This window comes from Pezoporus flaviventris, unplaced genomic scaffold (genome assembly GCF_033815535.1).
Source record: "Pezoporus flaviventris isolate CSIRO_AGI_PZ_B2104156 unplaced genomic scaffold, CSIRO_AGI_Pfla_v1 ptg000069l, whole genome shotgun sequence".
NCBI classification, from domain to species: domain Eukaryota; kingdom Metazoa; phylum Chordata; class Aves; order Psittaciformes; family Psittacidae; genus Pezoporus; species Pezoporus flaviventris.
The window spans coordinates 1,912,059-1,937,986 of record NW_026892617.1 but is presented as its reverse complement, the minus strand read 5'-3'; the positions used below and the strand labels follow the sequence as shown (position 1 = coordinate 1,937,986).

Sequence of the window (25,928 nt, the reverse complement as noted above, 5' to 3'; positions counted from 1 at the left end):
TTCATGCCAGCAGAGCATCGCTCAGGTTCCAGCCAGAGACAATCAGCAGCAGCAGCTCAGGGGCTGCTCCTGTGGGCTATGAGGTCCATTGCAGGGGGATGTTGATAACAAACCACAAAGCCAAAGTAAAGACAGGGTCTGCTTTCTGCTCTCTTTCAGACACTGAGGGTCTCACAAACAAGCAAACAGCAGCAGTGCCTTGGCCACGTGCCTGAATAGTCCCCAAGCCCCTTTAATGAGTTGATCTTCCAGCCCATTAAGAAGCAAGATCTCCTTCATGTGTGCATGATCTAAGAGCAAGAGAACCCCCTTAAAGAGAGATGCTTGCATAAATACCCCTTTTGAGCCTCTTGGGAAGCTTAGATGAGAGATTTTCCATTTGTGAAGAACCATTTAACACCGGACTATCCAAAAACACTAACTGAATTTGCTTTCCAGCTATCAGCCGCTGCTTCTGCTGTGAGCAAGTTTAAGTTAATGCATTAACAAAAACCCTCTTTCTGTAGCAAAGGTCTGTACTGAGGATTAAGATCTCAATTCCAGGTTAGCCCTTAATGACACACACAGAGGAAAGCTTCCCTTCAGCCAGAAGACTACACCCTGCTACAGCAAGACAGAAATAATGATCTTACAGGTTTCAATAATACAAAATACAACAAAACCAGCAAAGAACCAACCAAAATCCCACTTGAATCCTAGTTATGGAATTCACTGCATGTAAAGGTATTTTTCAACTGTTTCAAGATGAAAGAGTAAATCTGTTTCTGCCTATATATATAGAAGGGGGTGGTATGATAAATTGGTTTGGGTTGGAAGGGACCTTAAAGCTCATCCAGTCCCAACCTTGAACACTGCCAGGGATGGGGCAGCCACAGCTTCTCTGGGCACCCTGTGCCAGCGCCTCAGCACCCTCACAGGGAAGAGCTTCTGCCTAAGAGCTCAGCTCAGTCTCCCCTAGGGCAGGTTAAAGCCATTCCCCCTTGGCCTATCTCCTGCGCCCTTATGCAGCTGCCTCATCCCTCAGCAACAAGCTTCCCATTGCAGCCCTGATGGCTCCTACTGCCTGTTGGGAGACAAAACTCCTGCTGGCCAGCAACTCCAAGGACATGGAAGCCACCAGTGCCTGGGGTCCCTTCTACCTGACAGATTCTCTACTTTCTTTTACCCACAGGCATTTTAACACTTCTTGCCTCAGTCCTGCAAACACTACAACGTAACGATAGAAAGTTCTGCCTGGTTTTGAACTGTGGGTCTAACCTCAGAGGCACAGGTCCACAAACCCACCAGCACAACAGCAAGCACAGCACCATGCAGGGAGGGTCCTTACAGCACAAGCCAGAAGCATCCCACAGCTCTGTAAATCCAACTCCTCATCCTGCCTTGGGCCAGAGGTACCTCTGCTACAAGGGAGGGAAAGCTCTTTCCCCACATGCAGGGACTTCTGGGGAAGCAATCTCAGAGCCTGCAGGGAGAAGCTGGCAGCCTCAGCCTTTTATCATCTCCCTTTCAGCCCAGACCACCCTGACTGATGCTGGAACACAACACTCTCACACAGGGAACTGCTTGCATCAGGGAGGTGAGCTTAGGAAAAGGAAAAGGGAAATAAAGCAAAGCTCCTGCCTCTCCCTGCATCTGCCCCACACTCTGATGTTCACCTGTGCAAAGCATGGGAGCAGCTGTTTTCTACTCCAGTCTGCCCAAAACCAAGTATCCAAAGGTCTTGGGTGGAGGAGCCCCATGGCTTTGGATGCAGCTACATACCCTCCATAGCAGTCAGCTGAACGAGGACAATCTCTCTCTCATATTTCTCCTCCTTGCCTCCATATCTAATAATAATAAAAAGGAATCATGCTAGTGCAGGATTCATTCCCCAGACAATAGCTAGGCAGGCTGTATATTGCTTTATGGCTGTTGACTTGATTTAAAATGCACTCTTAAAACTGAAAGTACAAGTCCTTAAATTTGCAGTAAATGTATAGTTCCAGAGATCTGATTTACTGGTTATGAGCCACCAAAACCCTGCAATTACAATTTATTATACTGTTGACTCCAGCAGCAAAACCTGCAGCATCACTCTGGCTCTGGTAACCATTCCAAACTGGGGAACTTCACACTAACCGTTTAGTCCAGGTCGGTTGGGGTTTGTTTTCTTTCCTTTTTCCCTTTTCCTTAATTGGGCTCTCCAACTCCAGGAGATAACGATGATTCCTCGGTGGTGAGCGGTCACCCCAATGTGTGTGAGATCAAAGCAGTGCAGTCAGTTTGTGCTTTGCTCAGTTCTGAGCTTTTTAGCCTTGCTTGACTCATAACTGCAAAAATTCCCAACTGGCTGGAGGCAGATCATTGCAACAGAAGTCCTGGACCATAAAACACTAAAGCATTAACAGTGAAGAGTACAGCAAAGCAGCAAAGAATACAGATGCTTTTACACAGCTTCTTGCCCATTATCCTGATTTCCTTCTCATTAGCATCGCTTTGTCCTAACTCCCCTGTCTTCAGCAGATCGACCCTCATTTACACGGTACAAGCAAGAGGCACATCAGGCCTCTTGCACTAAGGGAACAGCAGCACGAGTGAAAAAGAGCTGCAAATACAGGATGCTGAAACTGGACTTCTAAAATCCCAGCCTGGTTTGGGGGACCTTAAAGCTCCTCCAGCTCCAACCCCTGCCACGGGCAGGGACCCCTTCCACTAGAGCAGCCTGCTCTAAGCCCCTGTGTCCAACCTGGCCTTGAACACAGACACAGCTTCTCCGGGCAATGTTCTCTGCATAAATAAAGGCCAGCCACAGGCACAACTGCACAAGCAGACATGGAGTACCCAGGCGTGCTAAATCTCTTCCCTATTAACTGATGGAGCAGCACGGCTTTGCTCAAGCCAACACATCTGTCTACCTGCTCCCTCCAGCTTCGCTTTCCACTTTGCCCTTCCTTACCTGCCCCAGGCAACACACCTGGTCTCACCTGTAATCAGGAGTTTAACATGAGACTTTCATTACTTAAATGTTTGATGTTGATAAGGTAGAATACGGGCAATTAAGCACAATCCCTGATGAGCTGTTGCAGTGAGCAGCATTGCAAACCAGTGTTACCATTTTACTCACCATGTGAAATAAGACTGGAAGTGTGAGCTGTGGTATGCATGGGGAGAGACAGAGGACAGTGGACAATAAATCAAAGCCCTCATTCAGCACCACTACTGTCCTTCAAGGGTGTTTTCCCTCTACTATCATGTGTGATCTTTTCTTTATTCATTAACATCAGCTGAAGCAGAAAACGTTGCAGCTGCTGGCTAGATAGCAGAGCTGCTGGACACCATCCATGGCTCTTTCCTCTTCCCGTTTGGAAAGCAGTGGCAGAATGCAGCTGCCTGTGTGGCTTTATTTCAGGTTGGAAAATCTCCAAACACAGAGTGGGAAAAAAATGAACATGTTCTAAATCAGAGATGCCTTGAACCAACCCCGCTGGTTTCCAAGAGCCAACGGGTAATGAAAGGCTTCAGACAGGGATCAGACTGTCCATCATTCAGCGACATCTCTAATGGATGGGTCTGAAATTGCACGAGGATGCAAACAGTTCCCCTGTAAATTCTGCAGCGTTCCCAAAGTGGGGTTAATACAATCTCCACTTATCCTAAATAAATCCCCTGACCCTTAGCCTCTTCATTAGGAACTATAGCGATAGGACAAGGGGTAACGGGTAAAACTTAAACAGGGGAAGTTTAGATTGGATATAAGGAAGAAGTTCTTCACTGTCAGGGTGGTGAGGCACTGGAATGGGTTGTGAATGCTCCATCCCTGGCAGTGTTCAAGGCCAGGTTGGACAGAGCCTTGGATGAAATGGTTTAGTGTGAGGTGTCCCTGCCCATGGCAGGGGGGTTGAAACTGGATGATCTTAAGGTCCTTTCCAACCCCAACTTTTCTATGATTCTATGATCCGTACCATGCTAAGAAGTCCAAGAGGACTCTTGGAGCATGGACAGTAGGATGGAGGGATGGATGGATGGATGGATGGATGGATGGATGGATGGATGGATGGATGAAGCTTTGGAGAAACACCCCATCCATTTGCTGTTCCACACCCGAGTGACAAGGAGGCAGACAGACAAACACACACCTATTTCACTCCTTATACTTTTGTATAACCAATGTCCTTCAGGAATCCTAGAGCCATTTAGAAATGTTCATACAGCCTGATAATATATTTTTGTCAGTAAATATGACTATATTCTTTCTTTAGATGGAACATAGAGCTCAAGAGACTTGGCCAAGGTTTTGAGCTGCTTGAGATATACCCAAGCAGTGTGTTTTCCAGGCTGTTTCAATCTTTAGACCACATATACAATTTTAAGCTTACAAGGACTGACTCTTTCGCATAATCATATTAATGATCTTTCTTTAATCCTTGCAGGCATTTTCACAAGCTTGGATCCAAAGCAAGGAAACCGTTGGCACAATCTAGAGGACATAATCAGACTACAAAGCTACACTGTTATGGCAAGCTGTAATTTCAAGCAACCAAGCTAGGGTTATTACTGCGACCGTCGTTACAGAATGCTTATGCAGCACGGCCATGAAGTCAGGGGGATATTTAGATGCAAAGTTACAGCAGGATAACACCCAGAGTAAAGAACAGGCCAAGTACAGAAAACACACTAGAGAGGCAGAGGATATAAATACAGAGCAAAAACCCCATCAAGTGAACTATATTTAATATTGATATTTAACTATGCAGCGTCTCTTCCAGTTGTCCCTCTGCATATGCAGCTCGGTTTAGCATTGGCAGGTTCTCTTTTCAGTAACAGAAAGAGATAAAGTAGTCCCAAAAGTTTTAGTAAAACCTATGATGCAGGAGAACCGAAGGAGACATTCCTAGAAAGAGAGAGGAAGGGGAAGGCAGAAAGAAAGAGCAAAGGAGAAAAAGGAGACATAAAGAGAGAAAGAAGAAAGGGATTTAAAAAAGAAAGAGGGAGCAGGAGGAATGTTTTCACATTGGCCTATCTGCAGCCAGCTTGCTTTTGACTTTCATACTCTATTTAAAAATACAAAATTGGGAGCATTGAAGAAGAGCTCCCAAATTAGCTTTTTAATAGAGATCGGAAGTTAAAAGGGGGCCGAGTCATAGGGGAAAAGCTATTCCCAGTCCCAGCCAGACCAGAGCCAGCCAGGAGCAGGGCTGGAGCACGGCTGTGCTGAGGAGAGGCTGTGAGCTTTGTGGACTGATGCCACCGTAAATCACAGACAAACCTCTGGTACCAGGACAAGCCTTCTGGTACTGCTGCTTCTGGTTTTGCTTTCCTCTGAGCATCCACAAGAGGAAAGGAGCAAGCAGAGACAGGAGAAGTGCTCTCCAGGGGAAAGCAGACCTGAGGACATCTAATAAAGGATGCTTTGATTTGCTTGAATTCACACAGCCGCTGGAAGTTTCTCCGAGAAGTTTTGGGATTCACTTTGCACAAAACTACCCGTGTGTCCAGTGTACAGCTCTTAGGATCCGCACTGTAAAGATCATAATAGGTTGTGTTTGCTGATGCAAAACCGCAACTCATTGCCTTGCCGCAGGCACTGTGGTGCAGGTTACACACACTGCTGGGGGAAACTGGTTTGGGGAAGGCTTACCCAGCGCCCGGCACTTGGGAATCGGGGTTAGACCTCCATTAACTGCATTGAGTTATCAGGGATTAGACAACGCTGAGGCACTGAACCAGGACCCGTCCCCCTCCAGGGTCACCCGCTGGAGACGTGGGGTGGGAGGGGAGCCCCGGCCCGGCCCCTCCCCGCGGAGCTGTCCGCGCCCGCGGTGCTGATCGCCGCCGCGCCCGCGCACTCTGCGCCGCCCGCGCTCCCGGCAGCCGCATGGCAGCGGAGGCGCTCGGCGGGCGGCCGCGGCCGGCAGCGCCCTGCGGAGGTGAGGAGGGGACCGGGAGGGGACCGACACCGGGGGGGGGGGGGGGGGGGGGGGGGGGGGGATTGACCGGACTCGGGCTGGGGGCACCCACCCCCGGGGTCGTCACCTGCGGGCGGGGAGGAGGCACCGGAGCAGCGAGGGACAGGAGCGGAGCCCCCGCCCGCTCGTCCCCCGCACCCCGCTCCGCCCCCGGCGCCTCCCCGTCCCCGTCCGACGGCCACCCCGAGCCCTGCAGCCCCTGAACTCCCGTATTAAAGTGTCGCCCGGAGCCGCGGAAGGACGCGAGGCAATGGCGAGGCTGCCGCGCTCCGCTCTTTCATGTAGGTATTTGCTTTACTTTATGGAAGTCGCGAACTATCGCGGCAGCGCATCAGCCATTGCCGGGGGCTGCCCGGCAGAGCAGGGCAGGACTGGCTGCATCCCGTTTGGGCACATAATGATTTACTACATGGGGACCGCCGGCAAACAGATAAAAGAGCAAGAAAGCCAAGGTCTTGAAGCGTGGAGAGTCCAACTTCTGGCTGTGGATACAGAGGGATGGTGCTAGGGTGGTGTGGAGACAGCACTGCCATGGGCTGCTGAGGGGCATGGCAAGCAAGAACGGCAGGATGAGGGGGAAAGGGGCAGCTCTGGGAAAGGAGACAGGGAAAGATCGGTTTAGGTCTGGCTTATTTATTTTTACTCCCGAGCGTTGCCTCCTGCCTGGTGTAGGTGTTGGCTGTAGGTTTGTGATGCTGAGGGAATGGCTCATTTTCTTGCCCAGAAGGGACATCTGCGTGGTCCCCACACGCCAGGGACACACCGCGAGCTCCAGGAGGAACCCGTGAAGTTCATCCTCTACTTCTCCCCCCCTTCATTCCCCCTTGCCACTGCTGTCACATTAGCATGCAGGGTAGGCTCTGGTGCCTCCATTTGCCGGTGCCTCTGTTAGCTCACGCCGCCGTTCCTCGGTCTCGCTTCACACACAGCCTGTCTCCCCGGGACCAGCTTGGACCTGTCTCCTGGCTGCATCCAGCCGAGCAGCTCTCCGGGACCCGGTGCCGGAGCTGCTGGGTTCAGCAGTGAGCAAAGCTCCGAGCCGTGCTGGAAGGGGAGGGCGCAAAGCGAAGCAAGCTCAGGCGAGAGAGGCAGGGAGAGACTCCGTCGCGGCAGTAATGAGGGAGAAGCTGTTTAGTCATCTCTCTATATATACTTTCACAATGATGATCACATTTACTGATTGCTTCTGACTTCATTTGGAGAGGGAGTCAAGAGGCAGGCAGAACGGTTCACCTTTTATCCTGAGGAGTGCCTGCTTCCCCTTCCTTCCAGTTCCCCAGATTCAGCCCGACTCTGGGCACTGGGAGCATCTTTCCTGCCAGGTAAGGCATCGCTGTGAGCTGGAGATGCAAGATGGGGCTCTTCGGGCTGTCTAGGAGGGAGGGCAGAAGTTTGCATGCATTTATCCTAAGCCTGTTGCTTTTGCTCCTAAACCTCTCCAATGGACTGAGGGAGTGAACATGTTGTGGAAAGTTTTATTATCTGATGTGATTGTGAAGGGAAAGGAGTATGTGACTGACAGAGAAGAGGAAGCTTTGGCTGATGCATTCTGCTTTAAAGCAAATACATCTTTGCTGCCTGAGCCTGACCCAACAAGGACAGGGAAGGAGAGAATGGATGATCTCAAGGCTCTTTGCTCCCATTAACGGTGTCTCACCGAGAAACTCACAGCGTATTTATTGGCTGTGTTTTAAATCATCCCTGTCTACTTGTAGAGAGGGAAACACTCAAGATTTTTGTTCTGTTCCTGCTTTCATGAGACTACAAAGACACGTCTATTAAGTACGGCACTGCCATGGGAGCTGACAGGGTAAGGAGCCAGCAGTTATTCCTTGACCCTTTAGGTGAAGCGAGAGAACTGTGTCCCCAAAGTTTTCCTCCAGAGCTTCACTGACCTCGCCAGGTTTTTGTTGGAGACTGGGATGATCCCTGGTGCCCTCGAATTGCCTGCAGCACCGACAGCCTGCGGGAGCCAGGGTGGGCAGGGGGGGCTCGATGGTGCTGGGACTCCATTGAGGGGTTCAGGGGCTCACGCCACAGGCTCCTTTATCAAATCTGCTTTCACCTTGGCACTGGCCTCGTAATTACCTAAAGAAAATTGATTCTTTTCTCTATAGATGCTTACTTTCTTAAATCAGACAGAGGCAAATTACTTTATTTCATGTACCAGGTCTTCTAAATGTCATCAGCAGGGAGCCCAGCCTCTGTTAACTAGCTCCTTTCAAATTACATGCAGAAATTATGGTAATTAAAATTAGAAATATGTGTGCAGCTAAATATATGCTGCTTAGAATCGAATTGTGTCTGTTTGCTCAGCGAGATGAAGACTCTGTCGACTCTACAGTAGATTCTGAGCCCGGGCAATTGCCTTGCAGCCTAAAAAGACTGTTAGCAGTCACCAAACCCCAGAATCCATGCCAGAAAAGGAGGATTCTTTCCACGTTCTGTAGATAAACCAGTTACTTAGTTTGCACTGCTCTGAATTACAAATCCAGCCCTATCTGTCTCTTCATTTTCCATCTCTTACTTTGGGAAGGGATGGAGCTCCAAGGGCTTGTGGACAAGAAGCAAAACCTCTGTGACAGGGGGTATCATAAGTCTTCTCCCTCTCAGTCCTTCAGACAGTTTATAGCTGGAAAAGACTCTCTTGTGTGTTTTGAGAAGCAAATGGGACAGATTCAACACAACTTTGAAAACTAACCTGTGCCCACTATGTTCCTTAACCAGCTGCATTTCTTGCTCACAGAGAAATGGGAACTAAACTTCCCCAGAAGAATACCTCTCTCTTTCTCTTTTGTTTTAATCTCCTGTCCACTTCATAGCCAAGATATTTATAGCTTCCCTACATACACTGCCAGCATGGAAGGACCCATTTTATCTTTAAAAATTGATTTAAAAGCGTGCAAGTCACTTATGAGTTACCAGTGCTTTATTAGAACAATTATATGTGAAGTATTTATAGTGCCTCCGCAGCTAATGTAGGTAACCTGGAATTTACAACCCAAGTTCTAGAAGTACAGGAGAGGTTTCTAACGAGGCTCCTCTGAGAAATCAGGGGAGATGAGGATCCAGTGCACTGCTGCTGGTCAGGTCACCCTACGTCGCCAATCAGTCCTGGTGGAACGACTGTGGTGGTGTCACTAATGGAAATGAAAAAGCAGCCAAGACAGTTTACCAGCTGAGGAAACAGGAACAGGATGCATTACGCTGGTCTCCTGGTTATTTGCCTCTAGATATTTGGTGATTAATGAATAAATTGGTTCTCATTTTGCTGCCACCTGTTTTTTTTTTTGCAAGCCCTGTTCTTAATGCTGGGTTTCCTAAAAGTTCAAAGATCCTTCACTGCTGGTATAAGAAACCAGCAGCTCTGCTCAGAGCCACAAGAGACTGCCTTTCAGCTAAAGACTGGGGCACGGTTTCAAAGTCGTGTAGAGAAAGTTTGCAGTGCTCAGCCTCTTCCCTGCACAGATGGAGGAGCCTGGTCTCCAGGGCTGTCAGTCTGGCACTCTAACGCAATAAATCCCCTCTTCAGGGGGAGAGAAAAAGTGCTGCATAGAAACATTGAACAATTCTTCATAGGGAGATACTGCATTCTCTTTGCTCCAGTGTTGTGTGTATAAGCGAAGTGTCTCCTTGGGATACGCCTCACTATGGATTATTACACGTTTCGTAATTACAAAACCTCTTCCAGCAGCAGTAAGATGCTTGCACGAGGGACTGCAATTGTCCTTTAGATAGTAAAATTGCACAGAAAGATATTCCACATTAAGGTGATGAATGTTAATGTGCCTTGAAGAGGAAGAGTGTTTCTGTGAGCAGTTTAGTCATTTTCACCACAGATTGATTCCATCATTTTTTATTCAGTATTTTGATGGCCTGTTGGAATCAATAATGCTGCAGCATTACTGGCTGGAATGGCAGCTTTCATATAATTAAAAACTTCAGAGTAAAACTGCCTAAAAGGATACAATTAAGCTTCAAAGGCCTGAGTCAGTGGAATCAATGGAATTTCCATTGATAAATCGACTTTTGATAGGGCCCCAAACGCATCTTCTGTGATACCTTTCTCTCCAGATAATGTTATGGTAGAGTTAGAAAAACATTAGGGGAAGTGAGAGTAAGTACAAGTTAAACAAGAACTTAAATATTGCAAGAACTCTGATCAATAAGAATGAGAAAATTCAGGGCTAGATCAGAACCACAATAACTACTCTAAATTCAAGAGCATGTTGGCTGACGATTTGGACAACTTGAGGTATTGTTCATCTAAAAATCAAGAGTGCAGTGAACATATTTCAACCTAATAGTCTTTCAGTTCTTCAGCTGAAGGACTTCTGCCTCTGTTAGCTAGGAAATAATCCAGGTATCTTCCTGATGGGAGAAAGCTGTCCAACTCTGGAGGCTTCCCTCATCCTGATGTTCTTGGTATTCAGGTAGCAGCTTAATCCATCAGCTTGCACACTTGGGATTCACACTGACTGTTGCTCCGGTATTTGGAGCAACGCTACCCTGAATTTTCCTCTGAGCCAGGGGATGGATGCAATATTTCACAAGAGAAAACCCATCTCTAAATAAAAGACACCAGCAAAACACTGCTGCTGAGGCCAGGTCTTCAGCTGAAGATGGAAGAAAAGTAATGAAAACCAGAGGAGCTTTTCAATTTCTTTCAGCTGGAAATGTTCTTAGTGCAAAATCCCTTATGTATTGAGCTGTCCTAGGACTGGAAACCCAGCTCAGTCCACTCATGGCTTTTGCTGGCATACAAGCTCCTTGGCTGAACTGCAGGCTGATTTCACTGGAGTTCTCAGCTCTTTCTTGACAGCTGTAGTTAACTGATGAGCACAGGAGGCTTACACCTGGGGAATTATGGATTAGTCTTGTTTGTGAGGAAGCAAATATAAATTAGTGTGTTTATGCTACTTTTAAAATGCTTTTAATGAGGAATCATTTGCTATTCAAAATTTCAATCTAGAATAATGCCATAACCCTGAAGAGCTGATTATCCTGTGCCTTAACATCATCCTTCAGGTGGGAGATATGGGCAAGCCACTTGTTTAAATTCCTTGTGTACGTACCCTTAACACAATGGGGCAAGACACCTCTCTTGACTGTGTTGTGTTTTTATTCTGTTCTCTGTTGTAGATGGAACTGATCTGACTTCCAACAGGTCTCAGGAGCAGCCTAACCATCTTCTCCAGTAACAAGGCCTGGGGTCATCATGGCAGCAGGAGTAGCAGCATGGCTGCCCTTTGCCAGGGCAGCCGCCATAGGATGGATGCCAGTGGCCAACTGTCCTATGCCACTGGCTCCAACGGAGAAAAACAAGAGGCAGGATGAGCTGATCATTCTCAATGTGAGTGGCAGGCGTTTCCAGACCTGGAGGACTACACTGGAGAGATACCCGGACACTCTCCTGGGTAGCACCGAGAAGGAGTTCTTCTTCAATGAAGACACTAAGGAGTACTTCTTTGACCGGGACCCTGAGGTCTTTAGGTGCATCTTGAATTTTTATAGAACTGGCAAGCTGCACTACCCCAGGTACGAGTGTATCTCTGCTTACGACGAAGAGCTTGCCTTCTATGGGATCCTCCCTGAAATCATTGGGGACTGCTGCTATGAAGAGTACAAAGACAGAAAGCGGGAGAACGCGGAGCGGCTGATGGATGACAATGACTCTGAAAACAACCAAGAAGGGTCCATGCCATCCCTGAGCTTCCGGCAGACCATGTGGCGAGCCTTCGAGAACCCCCACACCAGCACCTTAGCCTTAGTCTTTTACTATGTCACCGGTTTCTTTATTGCTGTCTCTGTAATCACTAATGTCGTGGAAACTGTCCCTTGTGGCACGGTGCCTGGAAACAAGGAGCTTCCATGTGGGGAAAGATACGCTGTGGCTTTCTTTTGCTTGGACACAGCTTGTGTGATGATTTTCACAGTTGAGTATCTGTTGAGACTCTTTGCGGCCCCAAGTCGCTACAGATTCATTAGAAGTGTGATGAGCATCATCGACGTGGTGGCCATCATGCCGTACTACATTGGCTTGGTGATGACCAACAACGAGGATGTCAGCGGAGCCTTTGTGACATTAAGGGTTTTCAGGGTTTTCAGGATTTTCAAGTTCTCTCGCCATTCCCAAGGCTTAAGAATCTTGGGCTACACTTTGAAGAGCTGTGCCTCCGAGCTTGGCTTTCTCCTCTTTTCCCTCACTATGGCAATCATCATCTTTGCAACTGTGATGTTTTATGCAGAGAAAGGGTCCTCAGCAAGCAAATTCACCAGTATTCCTGCTTCCTTTTGGTACACTATTGTAACCATGACAACACTGGGGTGAGTATTACTTCTTCTTTCACTGAGCAGCAGGCGAGCATGTACTAGGAGCTTGACTTCAGTTACTCTTAAGCTTTTTCCTGGGTGCATGTTTGAAAAGGGGCTGGAACTGTTAAGGGCTTGTTTGTTCTTTGCCTTACAACTTCTGCAATATATACTTATGTGAAGTTGTGTAAAACAGAAAAAGCACTTACACCCACTTGACAAATGCTTGGCACAATGGAAATGAGTGCAGGAGGAGCAAGGCTGTGGAGTAGCAGGTCCTGTTTCACACTCCTTCTGCAGGAGAGAAAAGTTAACATGAGTGCAAGGGACCCGTCAGGTAGAGTTTATGGGTTTTCAGGCATTCATTTGAGCCACACGTTTTACACAGAGTTGCTGATGTGTGTGTTGTCTCTCTTCGTGATGTTGGTCATTTTTTCTTCACTTGACATGCCAGGAACTATACATTTCCAATGGATATTGTGGGCCTCTCTACTGAAAATACTCCATGATTTTCAGGACATGTTTAGTACTTAACTGAGCAGGATACAGGCTTCCTGTCTGTGTTTAGCTGCGAGTTTAAAGAAACAATATGCATATGCTGTTGCAGTAGAATTTGAAGCATTCCCATGGACAGGTACAAAGATAATGATATCAAAGCAAGGGGAATGTAGCCTGGAGGGCACATTTTCCCCCTATATTTCATTTCCGTCTTACAGATGTTTCTACTGAGATTATAGATTGGAGCTTCTGTTGCTCTGAACTAAAACCTTGGTAAGCAGAATGACCAAGCCCTCACCCTCATGGGGTTATATAAAATCAAGTTGGCATCACTGGCTGCTGCTTCAGGCGGGTCCAAAGTCAGGATCAAATGCAATGTCTTAATTCCACACACCAGAACAATACACTAAATTCACAGTTACTTTGCAGGGAGTTTTGCCACTGGAGATTCACACAGTTTAACATTAAGTTGTAGACAATTGTTGTAATGTGGTGATCGCTTTTTCTCTAAACTGCTTTTGATTTTAAACACTTCCCTGGGCTTGTTCTACATGACCAGGCTTGCAGTAGCACTTTTCAATTATTAAAATCATAATTCAGCTCTCAGAAAGGAGCAGAATCTGACATATGACAACTGCAGGCCTGAATTTCTTCATTAAGTGAAGATGTAGAACACGTCTGTCATAGTCACTAAAAAAGACCCCGTTTTTCCTCCTTTTTATCATCTGAGCAAAGTTTGCATGTTCAATATGGCAAAAGCTGAGTTCCTTACCTGGGAAAAGTGCTTGTTTCGAAATGGAAGCTGGGCTTTGGATCCCAGCATGCCCCAACCTGCTGTTTCACATTCTTACTGGCCCATACTGGTCAGTTCCCACCCTCCCATCCCCATCGCTGTATCTGAGCAGCTTCAGAGGGACACCTGTGCTGGGTGGCTTGTTCACATCTTCTCTATGAGAGGGAAATGCATGAAAACACAGCTCTGTTTTCTGGTTTCTGTTTAATAATGATGGCACCTATCTTTGTATGTGCACACACTTCTGGACATTCACATGTATGTTGCTTTATATTAGTGATGGGAGAGTCTTGTTCTCTTTCCCTTCCTTTCTGAACACATGGATGGACAAACCAGAGTGCTTCTGAGGACTTGAAAGTGTTCTCAATCTGTTGTAATCACAGAAGTTAGAGATGAACGAGTGCTATAAATGAGTTGACAAGGATTTTAAAAATGAGATGTTTAACCACGGCTTTGTAAGAGTTCACTGGAAAGGGACCTATAACATGCTGTGAAAGCCTTAAAGCTTTAACTTCTGGTATTACTGATTTGGGGTTTTTCCTGCAGGATTTTAATTAAAGTAGGTGTCTGTAGAAAATAGGCTGTCAGCTAAGTTTAGTGTCAAATCACAGGCTCACATGCAACTCGGAAACCTCAATAAGAGCAGACCCAAAAGAGGCCCTGTGCCCTCTGACATCACCCATCTGCCCACAGTAGGTACCCATCACTCCCTTATTGAAGCACCCAAAGCCAAACGCTCTCCACTGGCTCACTCAAAACCTCTGCCAGAAAGAGGAGCTGCTGCTAAGAGGCACAAAAACCTAATTCCTGCCAGACAAGCATCACAGGGCCCCCGCCAGACCCCTCCTTGGAGAGGCACTTTGTGGAGCCAGAGGAATGGTGCTGGGGTCCCAAGGTACCAATGGTGCCAGCTCCAGCCCCTGGCTCGCGCAGCAGCTCTCACCCACTGCTTGGCACCACAGCACAGAAACTCCTGAGCTAGAAATGAAACTTTTGGCCTCAGGTCATCCCAGCTTCTCACTCCCACCACTGGAGTGGGTGGTTAACACCTCCTGCCCCCTTCCACTTCCCCATAAACCCTTCCAGCTTTGACAAACTGTCATTTTCACACAATATTTCATATACGTCTGTCTTCAGAAGTCATTTCAATATGTTTGGAAGGATCCTGTTACTTACTAATGAGAGTTCTGGCAATTCCTATCCCACAGACCTTGCCAAAAAAGCAGCCAAAGCCTCCAACATGCTTCTTAATAGTTGGTGGTTGCCAGTTCGCTGCTTGTGCTTCAGCAACACTCGGAGCTTTTACGAGTATCTTAAATATTACCATTTGCCATAAAACTCCAGCCAGCATTTCAAACAAGAAACTAGAAAGCACAACGGGGTTTAACTCAAATCTCTGCACATATATATGTATTTTTTGTTTTGAACACTGAAAATGCTGAAATCCAGATAAGTGAATGTTTCCCTGGCACTGGAATTCCACCATTGCTTGTGGCAAGGTAACTTTTCCCATTTATTAAGACACTCAAAAATTACCTCTGCTTAGGCAAAAGTTTACTCACCACAACCAACCAAGGCTAGCATTAGGAAACCAATAACTCTCCTACTGTTCCGTACATCACTTGCTGTTATTCCAAGTCCCTCGGTATCTTTAGGATACAACTGAATTTCCAGCTTGATCCAGAAATGAAAAGCAATAAAAACGCTTTTCTTCTTGAAGGTGAAGCACTGTATAAAATAGATTAAGAGCTGCTTTTGGTGGGGTTACAATGCAAATCGGTCTGGAGAATTCCAGGCTGACTTGCAAGCTCCTTAGGCAGTTAACAACCCAAGGAGATGGGTACAAGAATTATTCTGGAATGGGAAACAAAGCAAAAGAATTAAATTATACTGACCGTGCATCTCTGATCCCTCTGCTGTGCTCGTCAGCCCTGCTTTATCAGAGGCTGGTTTTAATTTAGCATGATTTAAATTTTGCTCAGGAGGTTTTCTAATGAAAGCATTATTCTTGGGTGCATCTTAAATCAATCCAAATTACCGAAACAACTATTCCAAATTAATTCAAAATCAGCTACCCAATCCATGCAGAAACACGTTTCTCCAGAGGCCAACAGCTACCCAGCTTCTCTCTTGCCCTTGTCCAAACCACCAAGACAATAAATATTAGCTCTGCCAGCCCGTTCTATGTTCTGTAGGAGGTTTTGACCCCCAGGACCCTCCATCTCAGCCACTCAGGGGCACGGTGCTGGTTCGCATCGTTCACATTCACATCCCTGTCTTGGGGTCTCCAGCTAACCTGCTACGCAAGAGCCACCAGCTTTACATCTGTATGAGAGGCAGTTTAATTATCATGCATTTTGTTACCTTGCCACCAATGTGTTGGTTTAATTTGCTTCTCAACAGCCTGTGGTTGTGGATGGGGCAGCCTCTTGTTTCACTGCTCGCCAGCACACATCAAACCACGGCTGCTGTACGAGACCTCCCTCCCACTACTGAGCCCCACGCTGGTTTTGCTCCGAGCATGTATATTTCTAAGCTTTTTATAGCTGTTTCCATTTCACCTGACAACAGCAGTATGTTCCAGGCCCTTGGGCAGTGTCCGCAACCTTGCAGTGTAGGCAGCAAAGTGTACTTGTGAAAACCTGAGCGCCACATCCACCTGCACCATCCCGGGACATGGGCATGCTCCAGTGTTCCAGCAGAGCTGGGGTTCCTGGTGTGGACTACACTGGAGCAGACACCAGCGTCCCCATCCCCACCAGGAACAGCCTTGAAAAAGGTGAGATCTGCAGTAGATCCAAAGGGAATCATCACTGAGCTCTTGGGCCATTTGTGCCAAGAAACCAGCAGTACCATGGACCAAGGAGCAGAGGCTGTTGATGGAGTTTATGCTGGTTGGAGCTTAGGGATAAGCTGTGTGGTTTTCCAGTGCCTAATGGAGGCTGAGCTCCTGGAGCTCAGCGCCCTCGGAGTGGTCCTGGGAGAATCTGTCCTCTGTCTGACTGTCCCCTTTACATTTGCAAGAACATAATGGTTTCAAGAGCACTGTTCCTCTCTCAGATTCAGCTGTGCTGGTCAGTGAGTGTGAAAGACACACATCAGTGCATTTGGACAACGCAGTCCTATCACTATAATTCCTTTAAGGAATCAGGTTAATGCTAGGAAGTCAATAAAGCAGACATGCTGGCCTGGTTATGTCAACAGCCCGAACTGGAGCAAGATCTGAAATTCCTTGTACCTTTTATTAGCCGAGTGCTGAGAGAACAGGGAGTTGGGATCTATTTTGGTTTGTCTTGGCTCAAGCAGGTACCCTGTGGTTCTGCAAACTGTGGGTCAGAGGGAGGACAAGAGGACTGATGCTGGATCAACCCCTCTGCAAGAAGCATCATTGTTTTGCTTATTTCTTGACCTTTGTTATTTATGGGTATCTGATCATGGACAAGAAAGGGGATGAAGCAGTGAAATAGCACATGAAATACCTGCTGCCAAACTGCTGACAGCTGAACTGGCATGAAGTTACTGAATACTGACCATGCTTCTTGCAAAGGCTGCCAGGTACTGCATGAACAGAGAGCTCTCAGCAGTTATTCCTCAATGCAAAGTCCTGAAAGCACTCGAGCTGATAGTAACCTTCATTCCCTCCTTCCTGCAAACTCAGAGGAGTCTGCAAAGTAAGGAAAATAATAAATCATCTCTGGAGCGCTGCCATTCCCGGGTTCTCTGGGAAGATTGCTGTTTGGCTCCGTAATCATATTGTGTGTGTCACTACTTCCGTAACTGCCATTAAACTGAATGTGAAAAGCTGCTTTAATAGAAACACTACTTTGCATATTTAACATCGGCGATGAGAAGAGGGGTGAGATGTGGGGTATTTCCTTGGCCTCTCGCCATTTCCCACACAGTCAACAATTCCGAAATCCAGAGGCCAAAGAACAGCTTGAATTTAATATAAAGTCCAATCAAGCAATGAACTGATGGAGCTACACAAAGAAGCCATTTTCTTGAGCTTGCATTCCCTTGACTCCAGTTTCATGTTACACAAAATGTGTTATCAATTCTCTTCTCCTAATGGATTTACAGATGCTGTGTACAAAATGTCTTTGTATCAGAAACTACAGGAGGAACCTTTTCCCTTCGCTATCCCGGTGTAAATCTCAGGCAAGCATCTCATCTTTGAGATATCTGCATTCACCAGAGCTGCAGAAGTGTTAAAATACATTTATTCATTCTCAGAGCAAAGGGATATTTTTCTCTCTTAAAGCAAACAACGATCTGTCCTTAATGCTTTCTGAGGCTTTGAATATGTGTAGCGACTGCATGTACGGGCAAACACGCTGTTCTGAATGCGCAAGGCAAAATAACCTTCCTTTTGGGTAAGCTCGTCGTGTGAGAAGTGAATTATTTTGAATAAGGCCAAGTAATGATACTGGCTAAAACCGTAGCGTGGCTGCTAAATTTACCAGTGGAAGCCCTGGCAGGGATGCATCTATAGCAACTGATTTACAAATTCTTTCTAAGCTCCTCTTTCTAGTTTTTTTTAACTCCCTTTCTTTCTCTCGTGCATCACAGTGAGTGCCTGAGAAAGAGAGATTAAAGATAACATTGTGTTTCACTGGAGATGAAGGGAAGTGATTGGCGTGCTGAATGGATCGGAGCTATTTTTAGTCTTATAAAATGATAATTTCATAACAGCGCTGACCCAGTAAAAGTAATTAGTTTAGAGAGATTGGCTGAAAAGAAGGGACAGAATAGCCGGTGTCAGTGGGAAAGCAGGGAAAGGGGAGGTGAAGGTAAAGGCCCTGCAACAAATTAGCCAAAGCTAATTACATCTCGCAGCTGATTACAGCCTGTACAGTTAGAATCAGTGTTCAGTGTGAATTCTGAGCGATGCGGGTCTCCGCACCCCCACAGCCGGAGGTTGATCCTATACCCAGGCACTGCCAGCACCCATCTCACCCATCACGGTGACATCTGCACATCACATCCTCACCCAGACTCTCCTGCCTGGCATTGAGCATGGGGCATCGAAAATACAAAACTAGGCTCCTGCCCCACTATAATATAGGAAAACAACATGAGATGTTCTTACTGCAGTTTCTTAAGGAAACTTAAGGGTCTAGTGGAAGGTGTTCCAGCCCGTGGCAAGGGGGTGGAACTGGATGAACTTTAAGGTCCCTTCAACACAAACCGCTCTGTGATTCTGTGATCTGTGGATTCTGCATGGCTGAAGCCAGAATGGGGGAATACATGTGACCAAACCCAGCTTATTTCTAGGCTGTAGAGTGTTCCAGGCACTGTAATGCAATCACCTCTGTAAAACAATGAAACAAAAAATAGAGCGAAAGTGGGAGATAACCAGAGAACCTTTCCTCACTGCAAGCCAGCATTCTTCCCTGCCACCCATCACGCTTACAGCTGTGCTGAAGGACCAGGAGGACAGGCAGGGTTCAGCCAAGCTCTGCCTTCTGGACATGCAGTGCCTACACAAACAGATTGTGCCTATTTAACTGTTTACCACTGCTACATTAGAGCACATTCAAGGGCTGTAATTCACCTCTTAAAGTTACAAGTAAGTGTGGAAGAGTTATTTTAAAATCAATATCTAACAGAATGCCATTGTTCCAACATTAAAACCTGCTGGGAAATTACTGGGAGGCATGTGGCAAGTCAAATCACTGTGTGCCAGGGGAGGAAACAATTCATTACTCCTTTAAAAGGTGCAAGTCTTCACTGGCTTTCATTCTGGTTGGAAATGAAGCTGGAGCATCTGGCTCTTTCTTTCCCTCATTCTTTCATGATTTCCCTTGTTTGTTCTGGCTCTACATTGTGGACTTCCTCTTATTGTCTGCACGAGGCCGTGCGAGGTTTGGGTCCAGGGCCAAGCGCTGCGGTGGCATTGTCACCGCTGTCACTCCTCCTGATGGAGAGTGGCACTCTGCATATGAATTCTCTCTCACCTGTAAAAGCATCTGCAACACCAACAAAACCCAAAGGGGCAGTACTCACAGTCATCCTCCAAGCAGGCTCTTCACAGCTCGCACTGGGGAGAGCCATGGAGCATCGCCTGGGGAAGCCTGCTGCTTTAATCTGGGCCTGCCATCTGCGGCCAAATTAAAACACAGATCAGCTTTAGCTTTTTGCCTTCAGGACTTTGTGAAATTTGGCTGATGTACGTCCCCAGAAAGCCCTTGGGAAAGGACTGTTTGCTTCTGAAGAGAGCAGCCCTGCGGATCCAGGCTACGGGCCCCTAAGCTTAAGCTTAAATAGAGATGCAGAGGACTCGGTGCAACTGTGGAGTCTCCTAACAACAAGGTCAAGTAATTCCAGTAACAAATCTTGCACATACGGAGGGAAGCGGTGCTGTTACTGAACGTGCCCCACATATGGCTTTGCTGAACTGGTGCAGGAACAACACCCTGGCACTCACAAACCTTGCCCAGCTGCCCTGCAGCGGGTTCCCTTCTAACAGCTCCTGTTAATCAAACAACGCATCCTCACCATGGTGAAGTACCCGGAGCTTTTATTATGGGTAACTATTTTTCACGCACTTACTGCTTTATTCTCTCTGTACACGTGACTCCCCTTTGCCATCCGAAGACGCAGACTGCTGCTGGTTATCTCTTCTTGCCTGTAGATACAGGGTTTCACATCAGATGTGAGAACAGCAGACGATAAAATCTTGAGTCCCTTTCAGCCTTTAAGACCTAAATGCGCAGCCTTGATAACAAGATTTCACCCCACGCCCAGACAGCCCCTTTGTTTCTTCTCTGTACCACGGAAACACTATTATTTAGTTCTGCTTATTTCCCCACCCGGTTGCCACAAGCCTCAATTCCACGTCTCCATGCTCTACATGCACTTTTGGGGTATAATTTGGAGACAATACGTCATCAACAGTAGGCACTTTTCTCTATATTTGATTGACCTGGAGCACAAGGGAGCATCCTCCTTAAATATTAATTACCATGACTATGGAAAGAACAAAAATAGCACTTTATTTGTCAATAGGGTAATGCAAGGCAGCTATTCTCACAACCTAATGCTTAGCAGAAGTAAGCTATCTGCAAAGGGAAAGCTGAAATGGGAGACAGGTGCTCTGAGCTGCTTTCTCCTAGAGTCTATCTACTTCAGGGTCTTAGTTTGGATCAGGAATGCTTGCTGAAAGCAACCTCCATCATCCTGTCCTTGCTGCCATTTGGCTCACGGCACAAAGAGGTTTCAGAGCATGCAAACTGCATTCCTTCTGGATGAAATACAACTGGAAGATGCACTCCAGGAATGCATCTAATGTGCTCTTACTGCTAATGGGCATTCAGTCCATGGACCAGACTAGGACGGGGTTAAAATTAATCCTCCCTGAGCTGTGCACTGTAGGGATGCTTGGTGCCCTGCCCCGGTTCAGCTGCTGTTGAGCTGCACTACTTGCTAATGTAGATATATTTATTCTTTCCCTGCAATTGATCTCAGAACTCACTCTCAATTATAATCCTGGTGGAGGGTCTTTGGAGGTTTACACAGTTTGTTGGCCTTTTGTCATCAATATTAAATGGAGAAAAGCTCCCATTGCTTCTTTGTGACTCTTCAGAGGGAAGACAGGAGTAGGCTGCTGTCGATTTAACAGACTCTGACACCTCTGTTACTCCACTGCGTGAGAGCCCTTTTCTAGTAATCAGTGTCTGAAATGAGTAGAAACAGGACTGAAATTTACCACTTTGAACATGAATCAATGAAGCATTATTGCCAACACGCATCCTTCACTGCCACACATTTCAGTTGTGCTGCTGCTGGTTCAGGAAGGCTGAAAACCCCGTCCCCCACCCAGCTTTGCACCTGCAAGGTACCCTTTTTATCAAGCTCACTCTCTGATCTCTGCATAATTAACCAACATGTGAAATCCCTGGCTTCTGCCATGCATGTGTGTGCTTCAAAACTTCCTGCAAGACCACAGCAGTGTGTACAGATGGGCGAGTGTGGTCAGCTCGCAGGAGGCAATCACAACTTTTCCTTGGTGCCTCTTTCGTTTTCCTGCCTACTTGCATCTGCCTTACCGTCTGTTCAATCCAGGGAGCATCCATCATGTAAGAGGATGAGTCCTACTGAGTCAGACACTCAGCTTCAGTTCATGAAATGAGTTGGCATCATATTCTCGCCTTGGCACACTGGATGCAAAAGGCTTCAGCCCTTTTAGATACTTTGCTGCTGCAGAGGACTAGCAGGCCAGGTTAAATAATAGATGTGCATTCAGCAAGAGAGCTGTTGAATGAAAACCTGCAAACCAGCTGAAATCAGATAAAAGTCATCTCTTCTGCTAAGGGTCAAATCAGCTGGGCTGAAGGGATATGAGGTTTTGGGCTGCGGAGGGCTGAGCAGGATGAGTTCCACCACTAATGAGCTTAGTGAATAAGCTCATTACCTAATGAGCTCTATTGAACAAGCTTCATTTCCAGCCTAGGGAAAGCCTTCCGATTAGATAAAGCACAGGTAAACAGATCCATCAGTGTACACACAGAAGACTTATCTGTAACTCAAGAGCAAAGTCACGGTCATTGACAGAGTCCTTCCTGAAGGTGCAGATGTCAGGATGGATCGGAAAAGCAACAAATAGCAGAGGCTCTTTTCCAGTTTTGACCCTTCTTTACAAAGCCCGATGCACACAAGACTGCACACCAACCTGACCTGGCGACGCACCCACGTCCTAATAACCTTCTATCAGCATTAACATAGGACTGCCCTCCATGTAGGACACCACAGAGCTGGACAAGGTAACCTCCAGAGGTCCCTGCCAACCAAAATTATCCTATAACCAAATGCTCCTGAAATGGTGCATCTCTGTGGATCTCCATCTGAAACCCCAGCATTGCTTTTGTGGTCTGGGAAGATGTGTCAGATCAGATGCCAGGTCTTGCCAGATGGCCTGAAGACAATCTGACATCCACATTGTCTTGTGGACAATAGATCACCCAGAAAGGTCAGAGTCTTCAAGCAGCTAGTCTGTAAGGAATGGTCCATCAGGCACCCACATGCTGTTTAGCACAGTTTTCAGTTCTGTTGGCTTGGAAATGAAAGGAGAAAATAAGATTTCAGAAAAGGAGCAGAGACCTACAGATGCTGAAAGAAAACCCCTTAAATCTTGTCTTCTACATAGTAACACTTTCATTGAATTTACCATTTTTGTCTTAGGTTTTCAGCAGATCCTGAGGTACTGTTTAAACTATTCAGCTCCTCCAGCTGTGCCGCTCTCAGACACTGCCACTGTCCATCCTCTGTGGTGGTCTAAGCAGAGATAAAATATGTTTGAAGAGAAAAAAGGAAGGAAAACACTGAACTTTGCAGTAAAAATTACTGCTAAAAAGATTTTTAGGAGAAAGCAGGTGCTCAGCCTTGAAAATACGTATATTTAAACCCCTGCATGCCCCTCCGATGCACATCAGAGGGTAAGTAAACATGCACGTAGCTCGCTTGTCCATGTCAGTGCATATTCACATGACTGCAGCAGGAAAGCCTGACACCAAATGTACTGTGAACTGAAAATGAATTTCAGCAGCTTTTGTGATTCATTCTTTGTCAGATACAAAAGGAGGCGTCTGGAGCTGCCTTGTCACCCGTGTGCAGGGGGCCCGTTTGTTGCTGCAGCACTGCAACCCCACTCCTCAGGCTGTTTGCATCCTTCCAGGGATGCCTCGCTGCCAGCCCCTATGCATGTCCAACTATGTAAATAATGTTAATGGTCCTGCCCACTCTGACCAGTGGGAACCAGGAGTAACTTCATTACAGTCAGTGAGTCACCCCAGTGAAAAACGAGTGGCACTGACAGCTAAACTGGGCTCTGTGGATTTGAATAGGTCGGGGTGTAATCTGGGAGACGTGTTATGCACTGCTTTTATGGGAGAGTCATTATGGCAAGAGATGCCTTCTGGTGTCAGCTCCTCCACGGAGCCACATCTCATCTTTCATGTTTGCCAGTGCTTTCCTTGGACATCCCGGCAGTTTCCAGCACTCAGTATTAGATGCACTATTGTTGGAGAGGATTTGTGCGCCATGAATAATTCAAAACAGAGTGGGCAGACAGCACATCTACTACCTATAGCACTTGACTATACAATAAATTAAATCCACCCATTAAATCATCATGCCATTAAATTATGGAAGTGTTCAGGGCCAGGTTGGACACAGGGGCTTGAAGCAAGCTGCTCTAGTGGAAGGGGTCCCTGCCTGTGGCAGGGGTTGGAACGGGTGAATTTTAAGGTCCCTTCCAACACAAACTATTCCATGATTCTATGATCACAAACTGAGAAATAAGGGCATTTATCGCCATATCTGTGCATCCTGAATGCTTTATACTTATGTGAAATACTTATGCTGAAAGCAGTTGGCAACTAAATGCAAGTCAGATGAGGATGTGTGGAATTCTCTAGGAATTAAGCACAGCTATTGCACCCTGAGCTTGGAGCAGAGTCTCCAGAGGATGTGCAGGCAGGCAGATGAGGCCACCGGCCACAGCAGTGCACACACAGACACAGGGGACACTCACAGCTCTTTAGCAGTCACAGCACCTTTGCTGAACTTGGTTTACAATCCCACACAGCTTAACACAACCGACTGCCACTAGTATTAGTGCAACCCAGTAAAGGAGCAGGAGCTACTTGGCAGTGCTAGTTGAGTATCTCCAAGTCGAAGTGGGCATCTTCCTTTGACCTTGATGCATCCCGTGTAATGGGTTACTTTTATCTGGGTCTCAACCTCACTGCTGGATTGCTCAGAATGATCCACCTCTTTCTGTAAAGGCTGGCATCACATTTGATACAGGATACTGTAAAACACGTTGTAGAAGTAGGATGTCTCGTGTCCTGCATTTCTGGATAATGTTTCTCCCTCATGAGCTGTCACAGTGGCTTAGTGTAATGGGCTTCTGAAGGCCAGATATAACTGCCAAGGGATGAGGTTGAAGGGGTTTTTAGGCAGCAGTGACTTTTTCCCTCATCCAGTCCTATCATCAGGGAAAGATAAAAATGAAAGTACATCATCATCTTTGCTTCTGTGCAAGCTCTCACTATGACTCAGGACAAAAAGCTTCATGTGAACAAGGCAGAATTACAACAACTCTGTGCTTCTCACAGCAGCCTTTGGCAGGCATTTGGGAAGGGCCCAATGACCATTTGTCAATTAGTGGTATAAATCTGTGTGCCAGGATTGTCAAAGCCAAGAGAGACTCAGATTCCACCCTTGACTATGAAACGACAGAGATCCAAAGTCTTCTCCACTGTGTTCTGCTCTCCTGAACACCCAAAAGCAGTTGAGAACTGCTGGGGAGTGACCTTTATAGGTAGAAAAACCTCTGATGCACTGAATCAGGTAAACATGAACAGTCAGACATCCCTCATCCCATACCTGGATCACTCCAGTTACAATTCTGCTGCAAGATGGGCACTGTCTCCACCTCAGCTCAAAGACCAGAGCTCCAGAGGGAGAAGGTGACCTGACAGTGCTCATACAGTGCATCACTAATCAGCTCCATTGGCTTACTTGTGCGATGCAATCTAAATAAAATATCAAAGAGCTCAATCTCTTCTTACAGATAAAAGGAGAGAATGGTAAAAAAAAAACCCCACATGGAATTTTAGATGAAGGAATAAAAGATGCTCTAGAGGTCTGTGTTCCCCTGCTTTACGGGGCAAGGCTGAAAATGGTTTAGCAAAATGCAAAGAAAGGTTGTTTCTGATTTAGTGTTTAATACTAAAATACTATAAGTAACAAATCTGCAAAATCATGTAGCCAAGAAATGGATGCGTGTGTAAGGAAACACACACAGAGCTCACCCAATGCTGCCAAGAGCATTGTGCTCAACCTGCAGATGGGCTCTGTCTGTTGGAGGCAGTGAATCAGTGAAGCGGTTGTGGCTGTTCCACACCTGCCTCCCCTCCCATGGGCCTGCAACTCTTTCTGTGCCTGTTGTGGCCTTTCCTCATGCTAAACTTTGCTTAATGAAATACCACAAGGTGACCAAGCAATCACATTCAAGACACATAATGCCAATAGTCAGAGCCCACGCCATAAACACTTCCATAACATGGGAATAATGGGCAAATTTCATCACCTTCCTATGGGAGCACAGTGAATAAAAGAAATCAAGAGAGCAGAAGTTCCAGATCAGAGCACACAGCACCCAGTGGGCTCAAAAGACATCTTCAAATCAGCCACATGCAGTTCTGAAGTCCCATGGATACAGCGAGTATATCCTTAGCCATAACCCTCTATGCATCCAGATGGGAGTAAATGAGATTGTGTGGGTATGAAAAAGATTCTTGAGGATTATGTGTAAGATGTGAAAAGCAATCACACTGCTATAAATGATAAAACATAACCATAAAATAAAACACTGA

General features: G+C 46.5%; 1 protein-coding gene and 1 long non-coding RNA gene across 6 annotated transcripts in view; one reads left to right on the top strand and one right to left on the bottom strand.

Annotated features, from left to right (window-relative positions):
* Positions 1–5,776: 5,776 nt before the first annotated feature.
* KCND3 (potassium voltage-gated channel subfamily D member 3) overlaps positions 5,777–25,928 on the top strand; it is a 121,421-nt gene continuing 101,269 nt past the window's right edge. The window contains exons 1-3 of one of the 5 annotated variants that reach the window (XM_061471936.1): positions 5,839–5,906; positions 7,218–7,267; positions 11,088–12,272. In XM_061471936.1, the coding sequence (XP_061327920.1) occupies positions 11,164–12,272 (1,109 nt within the window). In that variant the 5' untranslated portion in view covers positions 5,839–5,906; positions 7,218–7,267; positions 11,088–11,163. Of the gene's footprint in view, positions 5,907–6,073; positions 6,227–6,974; positions 7,268–11,087; positions 12,273–25,928 lie in introns of those variants that run through there. The other 4 variants (XM_061471934.1, XM_061471935.1, XM_061471933.1 and 1 more) reach the window with 4 other exon arrangements.
* Positions 20,052–25,928, bottom strand: part of LOC133278796 (uncharacterized) — a 57,663-nt gene continuing 51,786 nt past the window's right edge. Inside the window, exon 3 of the long non-coding RNA XR_009746694.1 lies at positions 20,052–20,176. This is a non-coding gene — a long non-coding RNA (uncharacterized LOC133278796). The remainder of the gene's footprint in view (positions 20,177–25,928) is intronic.